The sequence below is a fragment of the Thalassophryne amazonica genome, chromosome 2 (genome assembly GCF_902500255.1).
Source record: "Thalassophryne amazonica chromosome 2, fThaAma1.1, whole genome shotgun sequence".
In the NCBI taxonomy this organism is placed as follows: domain Eukaryota; kingdom Metazoa; phylum Chordata; class Actinopteri; order Batrachoidiformes; family Batrachoididae; genus Thalassophryne; species Thalassophryne amazonica.
The window spans coordinates 71,913,086-71,927,565 of record NC_047104.1 but is presented as its reverse complement, the minus strand read 5'-3'; the positions used below and the strand labels follow the sequence as shown (position 1 = coordinate 71,927,565).

At 44.8% G+C, this 14,480-nt stretch overlaps 1 protein-coding gene across 1 annotated transcript in view; it reads left to right on the top strand.

The window, feature by feature from the left end:
- The window catches only part of xkr5b (XK related 5b), a 38,479-nt gene extending 24,251 nt beyond the window's left edge, over positions 1-14,228 (top strand). Inside the window, exons 10-13 of the mRNA XM_034187764.1 lie at positions 371-561; positions 11,662-11,727; positions 11,873-12,056; positions 13,420-14,228. Coding sequence (XP_034043655.1) covers positions 371-561; positions 11,662-11,727; positions 11,873-12,056; positions 13,420-14,036 — 1,058 coding nt within the window. The 3' untranslated portion in view covers positions 14,037-14,228. The remainder of the gene's footprint in view (positions 1-370; positions 562-11,661; positions 11,728-11,872; positions 12,057-13,419) is intronic.
- The last annotated feature ends 252 nt before the right edge of the window (positions 14,229-14,480 follow it).

Genomic DNA, 14,480 nt, shown 5'->3' with positions numbered 1-14,480 from the left:
TATGTTTTTTCCCCAGAATACACCCAAGGGAGTTTTTTTTTTTTTTTTTTTCTGTTGCAGCCAACCTAATCTAACCAACCTGCTTGCCCAGAGGGATTGGTAAAGTTAGACTTTACCCTTGGGAAGTACCTTAAGATGATTTATATTGTGATTTGGTGCTTTATAAATAAAGTGAATTGAAGAATTGAATTGAGGATTCAGTACTGGCTGATTGTGGATAGGAAACGAGTGAGTGTAAACACGTGGAGCTGATTCCTGACAAAAAGACTAGAGACTGGGGAGAGTGGTATTAGAGGTGAAGAGCAAGTAGGTGAAACAGATGAATGAACCATGACTCTATCCGTCTGTATGTCCATTTTCTTTTGTCCAGGAGGTGGGACCCTCATGGACCTTCCTCTTCAGTGGGAGGGCTGGAAGCATCACCACTGGCTGCTGATTCGCTTGGCATTAAAAACGGGTAATGTTTCTACCATCTGGTCGGCTTATGGTGAAGGAGGACTTGCTGGACTGATGGGTCTGTCTGAAGAAGTTCACTCTCCTGATTACCCTGGGGGCCCCCAGGTTTGTTTTTTGAGTTTCTTCTGTTGAGCGTTTCAAGCTTGATGTCAGTTGGTAGGGTTATTAATCCATACCGCGGATTTCTTCCACATCCACATCTGTTGTATTTTACCTCAGCTGCAGCTGATACAGTGTCCACGTGAGATGCACAGAAGCAGAAGACATGCAGGGAGACCTGTGTGAGACTTAAATAACCAACTTTAAATTTAAATTCAGTAACTATTGGCCACCAGAGGGCAATAGAGTGATGTGACGGTGAAAGCTGGAACTTGGCTTTGCCTCATTGAATGGAACATTCCATATTTCACCTCATGAAATATTCATACCATTGAACTCATAAACATTCATTATTTGTATATTATTGTATTTTCTGCACTATAAGTCACATTGGAGTATGAATCACATGTGTCATCAAGAAGAAAAAAGCTTGCATCAATATGTCATATTTATTTTCGAAACATGGTGCTACTTCATCTAACAAGCAATAAAATTAATTTAATTTTAATAATAATTATTCATAATGCAAACACCACATTAGCAAGCAGAATGTATCAGCCGAATTAATGTTACTTCACACGTCACAAAGAACTCAAGAATAAACTCTTCTTGTCGCCATTGAACAAATGACAACGCCGAGCTTCCATCCTGTTATGACCAAACTGATCAAACCGAGATCGGACCCAAAAAGCAGGGAGCTGTTGTGAAAAGCAATTTTTTAGGATGATATACAAGAGAATTTGGAATGTTGCAGGAGACACAGGAGGTAGGAGATATAGACAGGACGAGAACAGGTGTAATGGCAGGAAACTGAAACCAGGTGGCTGTCCACGGAACTGACGGTAGACTGGAATGTTGGGAACAAAGAAACAAAGGCTGGTCAGAAAATGAGGCAGTGGATACTAGAACAACGTGAAATGGTATCTTCTCAGATAGGGAAGCCAGGTTATCACATAGCGATAACTGGGAGTCTGGTGAAGGTGGGGTGACTGCACCAGGGCTTATAAACAGGTGAGGTGATTGTAGACGGGTAATGAAAATCAGCTCTGTGATATGGTGCCTGGAGAAACAGAAAGGGGGGGGGGGGTAGCAGAGCAGAGTAAACAGAGTAAGCCGTCAGGAGAGGCGTCAGTCCCATCGTTAGGAGGGACAGCTACCCTGTCATTAGGAGGGTGCTAACTAAATCAAATCAAATAAATTTTATTTATATAGCGCCAAATCATAACAAACAGTTGCCCCAAGGCGCTTTATATTGTAAGGCAAAAGTCATACAATAATTACAGAAAAACCCCAACGGTCAAAACGACCCCCTGTGAGCAAGCACTTGGCGACAGTGGGAAGGAAAAACTCCCTTTTAACAGGAAGAAACATCCAGCAGAACCAGGCTCAGGGAGGGGCAGTCTTCTGCTGGGACTGGTTGGGGCTGAGGGAGAGAACCAGGAAAAAGACATGCTGTGGAGGGGAGCAGAGATCAATTACTAATGATTAAATGCATGGTGCATACAGAGCAAAAAGAGAAAGAAACACTCAGTGCATCATGGGAACCCCCCAGCAGTCTAAAGCCCCTTTCACACCGGGGTTGCTCCCGGTTGCGCCGTGTGTCATTATGACGACGCCGCGTGGAAGCAACTCAGTGCCCAGACGATGCAGCTCGGCGCCACAACAGCGCGAGGGCGCAAAGGAGGAAGCAAGTCGGGCGCCGAAAAATTAAACCTGTTTAATTTTTTTGGCGTCCTGTGCTCGACGCAGAAAGGAAGTGGTTCCAGCGCAAGTTGGGGCAAAGAGGCATAACTCGGGGCAAAGAGGCGTTACCCGGTGTGACTCGGAGCCAATTTCTGATTCCTGCTGTGTTCCGTTGTTCCCGCAGTATAAATCACACAGGATTGTTTTTATACCGTGTACTTAATGCAGTAAAAACTACACGCTAAAAAAAAATGCAGACTGATTGCCAGAAATATCCAGTAAAATGTCCGGACATCCAGTCCACTCATGGACGTTCGTTCACACGCGCACATGTGAACAGTTAAAAAAAAAAAAAAGGACAAAAAAGGACATAAGTCCTGAGACAGGACATGTCAAAATCAAGTAGAACTCCAGACATCTCCGCATTGCTTGACTGTTTGCTCGCGCGCGCGTGCATCTCACGGTCAAAGGAGGAAAGAAAAGAAAAAAAAACTGTCTGCAGGCAGTTAGCTCCTTTCTCTCCTCACTCTCTCATCACAGTTAAGAAAGGACATAAGTCCAGGACATGTCAACATCAGGTAGAACTCCAACAATCTCAACATTTGCTAAAGGACGGTCCGTGCACGCGCGCATGCGGTCAAGGGAGGAATGATAAACTATAACAGAACTCAGAGCGCAGCCCTGCAGCTCAGCACAACAAGCAGAAGAGAAGTCAGAGTGCACAGTCTGTCTGCAGCCAAACTGTGCACTCTGACTTCTCTGTGCAGAGAACCTGCAGGCTGCGTTCTCACCTCCTCTCTGCCCCCTGCTGCGCGCACCTGACGCAGAAATTCCTGCGTCGTCATGACGCCACAGGGAGCAACTGGGAGCAGCCCCGGTGTGAAAAGGGCTTAAGTCTATAGCAGCATAACTAAGGGATGGTTCAGGGTCACCTGATCCAGCCCTAACTATAAGCTTTAGCAAAAAGGAAAGTTTTAAGCCTAATCTTAAAAGTAGAGAGGGTGTCTGTCTCCCTGATCCAAATTGGGAGCTGGTTCCACAGGAGAGGAGCCTGAAAGCTGAAGGCTCTGCCTCCCATTCTACTCTTAAAAACCCTAGGAACTACAAGTAAGCCTGCAGTCTGAGAGTGAAGCACTCTATTGGGGTGATATGGCACTATGAGGTCCCTAAGATAAGATGGGACCTGATTATTCAAAACCTTATAAGTAAGAAGAAGAATTTTAAATTCTATTCTAGAATTAACAGGAAGTCAATGAAGAGAGGCCAATATGGGTAAAATATGCTCTCTCCTTCTAGTCCCCTTTCAGTACTCTAGCTGCAGCATTTTGAATTAACTGAAGGCTTTTCAGGGAACTTTTAGGACAACCTGATAATAATGAATTACAATAGTCTAGCCTAGAGGAAATGAATGCATGAATTAGTTTTTCAGCATCACTCTGAGACAAGACCTTTCTAATTTTAGAGATTTGCGCAAATGCAAAAAAGCAGTCCTACATATTTGCTTAATATGCGCATTGAAGGACATATCCTGATCAAAAATGACTCCAAGATTTCTCACAGTATTACTAGAGGTCAGGGTAATGCCATCCAGAGTAAGGATCTGGTTAGACACCATGTTTCTAAGATTTGTGGGGCCAAGTACAATAACTTCAGTTTTATCTGAATTTAAAAGCAAGAAATTAGAGGTCATCCATGTCTTTATGTCTGTAAGACATTCCTGCAGTTTAACTAATTGGTGTGTGTCCTCTGGCTTCATGGATAGATAAAGCTGGGTATCATCTGCGCAACAATGAAAATTTAAGCAGTGCTTTCTAATAATACTGCCTAAGGGAAGCATGTATAAAGTGTATAAAATTGGTCCTAGCACAGAACCTTGTGGAACTCCATAATTAACCTTAGTCTGTGAAGAAGACTCCCCATTTACATGAACAAATTGTAATCTATTAGATAAATATGATTCAAACCACTGCAGCGCAGTGCCTTTAATACCTATGGCATGCTCTAATCTCTGTAATAAAATTTTATGGTCAACAGTATCAAAAGCAGCACTGAGGTCTAACAGGACTACTATGATGAATTCTAAAACCTGACTGAAACTCTTCAAATAGACCATTCCTCTGCAGATGACCAGTTAGCTGTTTTACAACTACCCTTTCAAGAATTTTTGAGAGAAAAGGAAGGTTGGAGATTGGCCTATAATTAGCTAAGATAGCTGGGTCAAGTGATGGCTTTTTAAGTAATGGTTTAATTACTGCCACCTTAAAAGCCTGTGGTACATAGCCAACTAATAAAGATAGATTGATCATATTTAAGATCGAAGCATTAATTAATGGTAGGGCTTTCTTGAGCAGCCTGGTAGGAATGGGGTCTAATAGACATGTTGATGGTTTGGAGGAAGTAACTAATGAAAGTAACTCAGACAGAACAATCGGAGAGGAAGAGTCTAACCAAATACCAGCATTACTGAAAGCAGCCAAAGATAATGATATGTCTTTGGGATGGTTATGAGTATTTTTTTCTCTAATAGTTAAAATTGTATTAACAAAGAAAGTCATGAAGTCATTACTAGTTAAAGTTAAAGGAATACTCGGCTCAATGGAGCTCTGACTCTTTGTCAGCCTGGCTACAGTGCTGAAAAGAAACCTGGGGTTGTTCTTATTTTCTTCAATTAGTGATGAGTGGTAAGATGTCCTAGCTTTACGGAGGGCTTTTTTATAGAGCAACAGACTCTTTTTCCAGGCTAAGTGAAGACCTTCTAAATTAGTGAGACGCCATTTCCTCTCCAACTTACGGGTTATCTGCTTTAAGCTGCGAGTTTGTGAGTTATACCACGGAGTCAGGCACTTCTGATTTAAGGCTCTCTTTTTCAGAGGAGCTACAGCATCCAAAGTTGTGCTCAGTGAGGATGTAAAACTATTGACGAGATAATCTATCTCACTCACAGGGTTTACGTAGCTACTCTGTGTTGCACTGTGTTGGTATATGGCATTGGAGAACATAACAAAGAAGGAATCATATGCTTAAACCTATTCACAGCGCTTTCCAAAAGACTTCTACTGTAATGAAACTTATTCCCCACTGCTGGGTAGTCCATTAAAGTAAATGTAAATGTTATTAAGAAATGATCAGACAGAAGGGGGTTTTCAGGGAATACTGTTAAGTCTTCAGTTTCCATACCATAAGTCAGAACAAGATCTAAAGTATGGTTAAAGTGGTGGGTGGACTCATTTACATTTTGAGCAAAGCCAATCAAGTCTAATAATAGATTAAATGCAGGATTCAAAAGAATTTTATTGTCATATGCACAAAGGAACATGTTCCCTGCACAATGAATTGTGTCTACTGCATTTAACCTATCCTAATTGCCAGTTAGGAGCAGAAGTCGCCATAAGGCGCCCAGGGACCAGCTCTAGATGTACATCCCTGCTTTAGGTCACAGCAGGGCTGAGCAAACCATGACCGACCCAAAGACAAACAACACACACGTAACAGACATAAGCCGGCCTGGTACATAAACACATATAAAAAAGCGAGAAAAAAACCCTCAAGGTTGCTGCCTTCGAGAAGCCACAACAATGAGGAAAAAACTCTTATCAGCACAGAGAACAGTAAACACACAGACAAACAAGAACACAGGACGACAGCCGAGATTTGAAAGTCCAGTTTATCAGAACACTCCAGTAGCAGCCCTTTTTGGCGCTAAACAACGGCCATGACTGAATCCTGGAAGGGAGGGGGGTTCTCTGAGCAGTCCACTGTTCACAGTCAACGTCAGAGTTGGAGAAGCTGAGGGAGGGGGAAACCAGGGAAGCGAGGCTTGAGTGTTTAATCTTCTTGGAGGTTTTTTATCGCAGCGGCCTTGAAGTGCAGCTGTCTTGGGGAAGCCAAACGAATGTCTGATTAGCATACGCCTGAAAGATTCCACAGTTCTGAGAACAAAATGGCTCTCAATGCATCTGAATGTAGAAAGGAAATGTGGTCATTTACTGACGGTCAAGGCGGTTTTCCAGCGCTGCAATCCTCCCAGAGATGGTTTCCAACGTGCGGTTAACACCCGCCGACTGAGCAGTCACTGTCCTTCCAATCGAATCAATCAAGTGGGGCAATCTGCACAGCCCAATCAAAACAGCCTCCACTTTTTTAATTTTCCAGTAAACCAGCGCTATGCCCGCACCACACAGCAGAAAGCCGGTCACTCCCAAGCCAAATAGATAAACATCTTCGACGTCCTCCACAGACAGCGTGTAAAGGCACATGACCTGCCATCTCCTCCACGAGTCCATCACGTAGCCCATCACATGCTTCCCGGCAGGACAGGTCGGGTCCTCCGCCCCCGAATGTCTTGTAGAAAAAATAGTGTCAATTGCGTTCAGAGACCACTTTAACAAATCCATTTTTGTCACTTTTCAGAAGAGCAAAAACTGGAGCCTCACAGACAACACGCCACAGAAGCAGGAAAGATAAGGAGGGAGGGAGAGAAGAGAAAACGCGTCCGTCTCGGCCGAGTGCAAGCTGACAGTGTTGAGGCTTTCATTCTCAGCATCTATGTGGATGTTAAAATCGCCCACTATAATTATCTTATCTGAGCTAAGCACTAAGTCAGACAAAGGTCTGAAAATTCACAGAGAAACTCACAGTAACGACCAGGTGGACGATAGATAACAACAAATAAAACTGGTTTTTGGGACTTCCAATTTGGATGGACAAGACTGAGTCCAGCTTTCAATGAATTAAAGCTCTGTCTGGGTTTTTGATTAACTAATAAGCTGGAGTGGAAGATTGCTGCTAATCCTCCCCCTCGGCCTGTGCTACGAGTATTCTGACAGTGTGACTCAGGGGCGTTGACTCATTTAAACTAACATATTCATCCTGCTGTAACCAGGTTTCTGTAAGGCAGAATAAATCAATATGTTGATCAATTATTATATCATTTACTAACAGGGACTTAGAAGAGAGAGACCTAATGTTTAATAAACCACATTTAACTGTTTTAGTCTGTGGTGCAGTTGAAGGTGCTATATTATTTTTTTCTTTTTGAATTTTTATGCTTAAATAGATTTTTACTGGTTGTTGGTGGTCTGGGAGCAGGCACCGTCTCTACAGGGATGGGGTACTGGGTGGATGGCAGGGGGAGAGAAGCTGCAGAGAGGTGTGTAAGACTACAACTCTGCTTCCTGGTCCCAACCCTGGATAGTCACGGTTTGGAGGATTTAATAAAATTGGCCAGATTTCTAGAAATGAGAGCTGCTCCATCCAAAGTGGGATGGATGCCGTCTCTCCTAACAAGACCAGGTTTTCCCCAGAAGCTTTGCCAATTATCTATGAAGCCCACCTCATTTTTTGGACACCACTCAGACAGCCAGCAATTCAAGGAGAACATGCGGCTAAACTTGTCACTCCCGGTCCGATTGGGGAGGGGCCCAGAGAAAACTACAGAGTCCGACATTGTTTTTGCAAAGTTACACACCGATTCAATGTTAATTTTAGTGACCTCCGATTGGCGTAACCGGGTGTCATTACTGCCGACGTGAATTACAATCTTACCAAATTTATGCTTATACTTAGCCAGCAGTTTCAAATTTCCTTCAATGTTGCCTAGAGCACTAGAGCACAATACGTACTAATTAAAGCAATTGTTTAGTCACTAGCCAATAGCAGTCTGCCTCTCGGTAGGAGGGTGTCTGGTTAGGTTTAAAACTCCAGCTTTTGTGGCTTCTGTTTGTTCTTCTCTACAAGAGTCAAGACAGAAGTCAGACCAGAGCAAGAATTTTAGCTGAGGAAGCTTCTGCGATTTGAAGCGAAACGTCCTCGCATCAAGCAACCCAGTCCAGTCAAAGAGTCAAGCTTCTCTACTATGGAAACCACCTGGACAACTGAGAGCCTTCACAGATACAGCTGTCCGGGAGATCCTCCTCCGGGATCAGGGTGCTGGCATTGTGCGTCCTGGAGTACTCTCTCAATGTCCCATGTGAGGATGCCCACCACTAGGTCTATGGGCTGGATCTGGTCTGGAGGTGATAGCTGGTCTGAGGGATTGAACTGTGCATTCTGTTTAATGTTCTTGGAATTGAGATGGTAGGTGGCGGTGAAGTTAAACCTTCAAAAAAGAGCGACTACCTGGCCTGGCTGGAGTTTAGATGTTTTGCTGACTGGATGTATGCTAAGTTGTTATGGTCGGCCCATATGATGAATGGAACTGCAGTACCTTCCAGCCAGTGTCTCCACTCCTCCAGTGCATCCTTGACCGCCAGGAGTTCCGGGTTATCTTGTCACACTTCTGCTCTGTGGGAGACAGATCCTGGGAGAAGAAAGCACAAGGACGGAGGTGACTGACCCTCTCAGCTCACTGGGACAGGATGGCCTTGATTCCAATGTCGGAGGTATCAACCTCCACGACGAACTGGTGGTGATGTGAGCATAGTGAGAGGGGCTATGACTTGACCGAAGTCATGTTTAAAGTGGCGGTAAAAATTGGCAAGGCCCAGGAACTGCTGAAGCTGTTGAATGGTTGTGTGGGCCATTGAGTGATGGCACTGACCTTAGCTGGATCTGGCTTGATTTGATTCTTTGAGAAGACAAAACTAAGAAAGGGCATGGTATTTCTGTGGAAATCACAGTTCTCTAGTTTGACATACAAACTGTTCTCTAGTAAACGCTGGAGAATCAGATGGTCATGATTTGTGGTGTTCAGTGAGGTTGTTAGAAAGGATGAGGATATCATTCAGATAGACGAACACAAACCAGTTGAGAAAGTTACGCAATGCATCTTTAGCCAGGGCCTGGAATATGGCGGGAGCATTGGTGTGACCAAAGGGTGTTAAACGCGGTCATCCACTCATCACCCTCCTTGTCTCGGACCACATGGTAAGTGTTCCGGATATCCAATTTTGTGAAAATGTATGCTCTGTGCAGGCAGTTGAATGCTGAATCGAGGAGGTGGAGCAGGTACCGAATACGGACTGTGATGGCATTCAATCCCCCAAAATTGATGCACGGATGTAGTGTCCCATCCTTCTTGCCTACAAAGAAGAAGCCTGTCCCCAGTGGTGAGGATTAGGGACAAATGAGACCTGCGGCCAGAGAGTCCTCGATGTATTGCTCCACTGATTCCCCTTCCAGACGCAACAGATTGTATAACTGACTGTAGGGGAGGGAAGTGCGGTAAAAGCTTGTGCATTATTACTTCCAACGGTGAGGAGGAAGCTTTACTGAAAACTTCACCTACGTCGTGATAACAATCAGGGACAGTTGTTAGATCCAGAGGTGAACTCACGGACTCTCTGGCACCTAAACTAGGGGGCATGGAGGACTGTAAACACCTGTGCTCCACCGGGTGATTGTACCTGATGGCCAATCAAAATACGGATTATGGAGGGTGAGCCATGTATGCGCCAACACCAATGGAGAAGAAGAGGAATAAAAAAAGAGTGCCAGTGATTACCTGACACTACTAATGTGAGTGGTTCAGTTTGATGTGTGATAACGGGTAAACTTGTGCAGTCAAGGGTGTGAAACGCAAGAGAAGTGCCAAGTTCAAGACCGGGATTTGCGCTTCAGTGACCACCCTAGTGTCCAGAAGATTACCCTCCGCCCCTGAGTCTATAAGTGCCGGTATTGGTAACAGAATGCTAGAATAGAATGATGCTGGAATAGAATGGTGGCCGGGATTTGGATGTGCACCGAATTCTCACTTGTGAATCTGATATGGCTCACCCTTAGCTCAGGACCTATGGGTGAGCATTGGCTTTTGGCCAAACCGGACATATATAATATGACCCCTGGCACTACAATAAATACACTCTCCAGCTGCTGTCTCTGCCGAACTGCATTGCCTCATCGGTAGGTGGTGTAGTTTTCCTGGGGAGCGTACTGTCGGTAGAGCCGGAGGCAGAAGGAGTGGGACTGCGTTGCTGAGGGATGTGAGGGAAAGACGTGTGCTTGGCCCACCAGCCTTTCTCCCACTGTCTCTCCCTCAACTGGTTGTCAATTATTATAGCTAGGGCAATAAGTTTGTCTCATGATTCCTGTTCGTCCCGGACCGCCAGCACATCTTTAAATTGTTCATTTAGCTCATTTACAAAAATGCTTCACAGTTGGCCTCAGGTGCCAGAACCCAGAACTCGACTGAATAATCTGTGACACTGCAATTCTCCTGACGGAGAGACAACAATTGTTTGGAGGTCATATGCCCCCGCATCGGATAGTCGAAGACCATCTGAAACTGTTGGATAAAGGAGGAATAGGTGTTCAAAATGGGTGAGTTGATACCCCAGAGGGCTGTAGCCGATGCTAGTGCGTCCCCCCGGAGCAAACTCATTATATAAGCTATTTTGTTCTGATCTGTGGTGTAATGTAATGGGTATTATGAAAAGTCTAAAGAACATTGCATCAAAAAGGAAGCACAGGTGTCTACGATTCCGGATAATGGTTCTGGGTGGCAAATAGTGGCTTTGTGTGATGTGGTGGCTTCCGGCAGAGCTAGTGGTGCCGGTGTTGGCGGAGATGGCGTGGGAGCGGGAGTGATCTGAGATAATTAAGTTATGATTGTGGTGAGTTAAGAGCACAGTTGTGATACCTGCAGGGATAAGGACTGCTGTTGGTTGGTGAGGGTTTGGATCTGTTGTTTGCTGTTGGTGTCCCAAGAGTGTCCCCTGTGAACTGAGGGCTTGATGCAGTTTGCCTGCACACACTGAGTCCATGACATGGCCAGAAACTCCTGTTATGATCGAGCTGATCAAACCAAGATTGAACCAAAACAGCAGGGAGCTGTTGTGAAAAGCAAAGTAACAATTTATTGGGATAATATACAAGAGGAGGAGACACAGGAGGCAGGAGACACAGACTGGACCAGAACAGGTGTAGTGGCAGGAAACTGGAACCAGGTGGCCACCCATTGAGGTGACAGGAGACTGGAATGCTGTGAACAAAGAAGCAAAGGCTGGACAGAAAACGAGGTAACGGAGATAAGAACATCATGAAACACTATCTTCTCGGATAGGGAGGCCAGGTTACCACATAGCAATAACTGAGAGTGTGGTGAAGGTGAAGTGGCTGAACCAGGGCTTATAAGCAGGTGAGTTGATTGTAGACAGGTGATGAAAATCAGGTCTGTGATGTTGCACCTGGAGAAAAAGAAAGGGAGGGGAAGCAGAGCAACCACCAAAGCAGCACACCTCCCACTTCCAAAGACAGGTATATTAGGTGAATTGGTGACTCTAAATTGACCGTAGGTGTGAGTGAGAGTGTGAACGTGTTGGTCTGACTATATGTGTTAGCCCTGCAACGTACTGGCAGTCTGTCCAGGGTGTACTGTGCCTCTCACCCAGTGACTGCTCAGAAGATGGCTGGATGGGTTAGTATTCAAACTCTCTGTTTTGACTTGTGTGATTAAAAGGCTTTCTTGTACTTATTGTGCTTTGTCAGATTCCACCTATTCAACCACAAACTCCTCGGGTTTCACAACCAGCTCCTCAACCACCTCCCCCGCAGGTGACCCACAAGTTTTGTTTTCAAATAAATGTTCAACTATTTATATGTGTGAAAAGACTGAGTAGATATCAGCCAGAGTGATACCTACTGATATGGCATTCACTGTGTCTGCGTTCTGAGCCTCTGCTGTTTTTCTTGGCCTCAGGTGAGGGAGGTACACCAACCACCAAAGCCAGCTCACAGCATTGTGGTGGCCAGACCGGTCAGGCAAACCCCTCCCACAACATTTCCAGATATAAGAAAGCATCCGGAACTTATTCCAGTCCACGAAGTCATCCTGGAAGAGACAGCTGAAGAAGAGTCCAGCGCTGCACCCTCAGAGGATAAAGGTACCTGAAAAACACTGAACCCATTATCATTCTGGCAATTACAGCTGCTGACTGCAATTTAACAGTGGGACGTTGTTGTAATATTTTTACAGTACAGTATTTTACAGTAGGCACACTGTAGCATAACAGTACCCTACTGACAACTGTAACTGCCAGTAGGGTACTGTAAAGTAAAATAGAAATAATTTGTTAGAATGTACAGTTCTGTATGGAAAAACATGCTTACAGTTCCGGTGTTCAAAGGCACTCTCAATGCCCAGTACTAGCCGGGACCTCCTTTGCTTTACTTTTGAGATCTGATGAGATCAGAAGTTCTCACAAATGGCTGTATATTTTTTCCATTAGTTTTAACCTTTACTTAATTTATTTCTTGTTTTCTGTTCAGTTTCATTGTAGTTTAATGAGTGATAGTGATGATGAGCACTATTGTCCATCCTGTGCATACAAGCAGAGTATCCATGTGTTGTGAACCCACCTTTATAAGGCATATCTGAATAATGTGACGTATAAAGTGCAGGAAAAACTCCACGTTCAGCCAGGCTTTTGGTGGTCTATGGTGCAATTCCTTTCTCTTTCCCTGCAATAGCAGTGCACACGATCCCACCTTGTATTAAAACCAGCACACCTACAGTGCTTAGATGAGCACAATCACATACACAGCATCACTGTGTGTGAAATTGATAATAATCAGTGACACTTGCATGCCAGGTAAAAGATAATGCCTTTTGTGCTAAACTCCCTGTCCACATGTATCCTGTTAGGCTATGGTTGGCTTCCCGATAGAAAAAATTGCAAAACGGCAAACTCACAACATAATCACCAACCCCACTGCAATCCATCTGCACACATACATGGTCAAACCTGGAGCACGTTGCCCACCAACTGGAGTGTCGGGATAATCTGGAAAAATATTTAGGACGGTTCAAAATTTCGACGCCGATAGAAATCAGCGGGAACCCAACCAGGTCACTGGTAAGCTCGCAGCAGCTTTAACCGGCCATCTGCAACATCCCAGGAACTCTGCAGCAAGCTGATGGCATCAGATTTGTACCAAACACAGATGCAGATCTGTACCTGATCTGTTATCTTAAAGCTCACCACTGCAGCACAACAAGCAGGTGATGAAATTTTCCAACCCGTGAGTAGGTGTCACTAGTGGCAAGGCCACTGTCAGCTTCAGCTCTGCCCCATTTGCTTCCTTATATCTATCTGCAGCCAACCTGGAAATTGATGAGAACATGTGGACACTAGGCATTACTCAGACCTGCCACCTGGTGCCAATCATCAGAATATAGTTAGTCTGTTAAGTCATACTTATGTCTGGGTGAGTCTAGGTCTATTCACATGTTATGTTCCTGTTCAGGTGATGAAGACTTTCAGAGTGCTGCCTACGGATCTCCGTCACCATCATCTCCTCGGCAACCTGGAAGCCTCCAACAAATTGACAGCAATGCCGCAACCCTCACTGAGGCCTCATCCTCTGCAGGTTCCCTGGACATCAAGACTCCTGGCTGGTCACCTGAACGGCGCTCTCCTCTCCTGATTGGTTCTCCAGAGAAAAAAACAGTGATACCTGGAGAGTCCAGCACCACACTGTATTTCAGCGCAGAAGCTCAGTCTCCATCTAGTGGAAGCTATCTGGGCTGGGGCTCTGAGTTGTCACCCATCTCTACCTATCGGAGTCCATACCGCATCAGGGAGGCACGTTTTGTCACATCCACCCCACGACTGGAGTCCCGAGTTGGTGCAGAAAGTCCAGGCCCAACTCCTGTTGTAGTTATACCTGCTACTCCAGGTACCACTCCTGGTGGTACCCCAGGTGGTACCCCTGGTGCTTCCACACCTGTTGCTTCCACACCTGCTGCTTCAACTCCGAGTGGTACTACACCTGGTACTCCAATAACTCCACTCACTCCAGTCATCTCTCATGCTCGTAAACAGATGGTCCAGTTTGTGGATTACAGAGAGAGAGCAGTGTAAGGAGGATGCTATTTAAGGGGGGAAAAAACTAACTTCTTTTGTTTTTAGTTTAGTAAGTACAGCAGTTGAAGATATTCGTGAAAGAACACACAGAATAACTTAGGGTAGGCTTGGTCATGGTTCAGGTCAGTTCCTTTGCAGTCAGTCAAGGAACTGTACCCAATATGAATCAATATTTTCCTTTTTCTTGGTTAAAATAGTAGAAAAACAAAACACAAAGGTGGTGCTGAGGAATATCATGGATGGGGTAGGGCAGCATTTACATAACTTTACATTACAACAACGTTCCTCACTGGCAAGAGTCCACCAGAAAAGATGGCACAGATAAGACCTGTGATAGATTACTGTTTTAACAAAAGTGGGGCTATTGTGGAAAACCTGTGGGCACTGATACAAGTGCATGACTTAAGTACAGTAAATGCAATTGATCATTATATACTATGT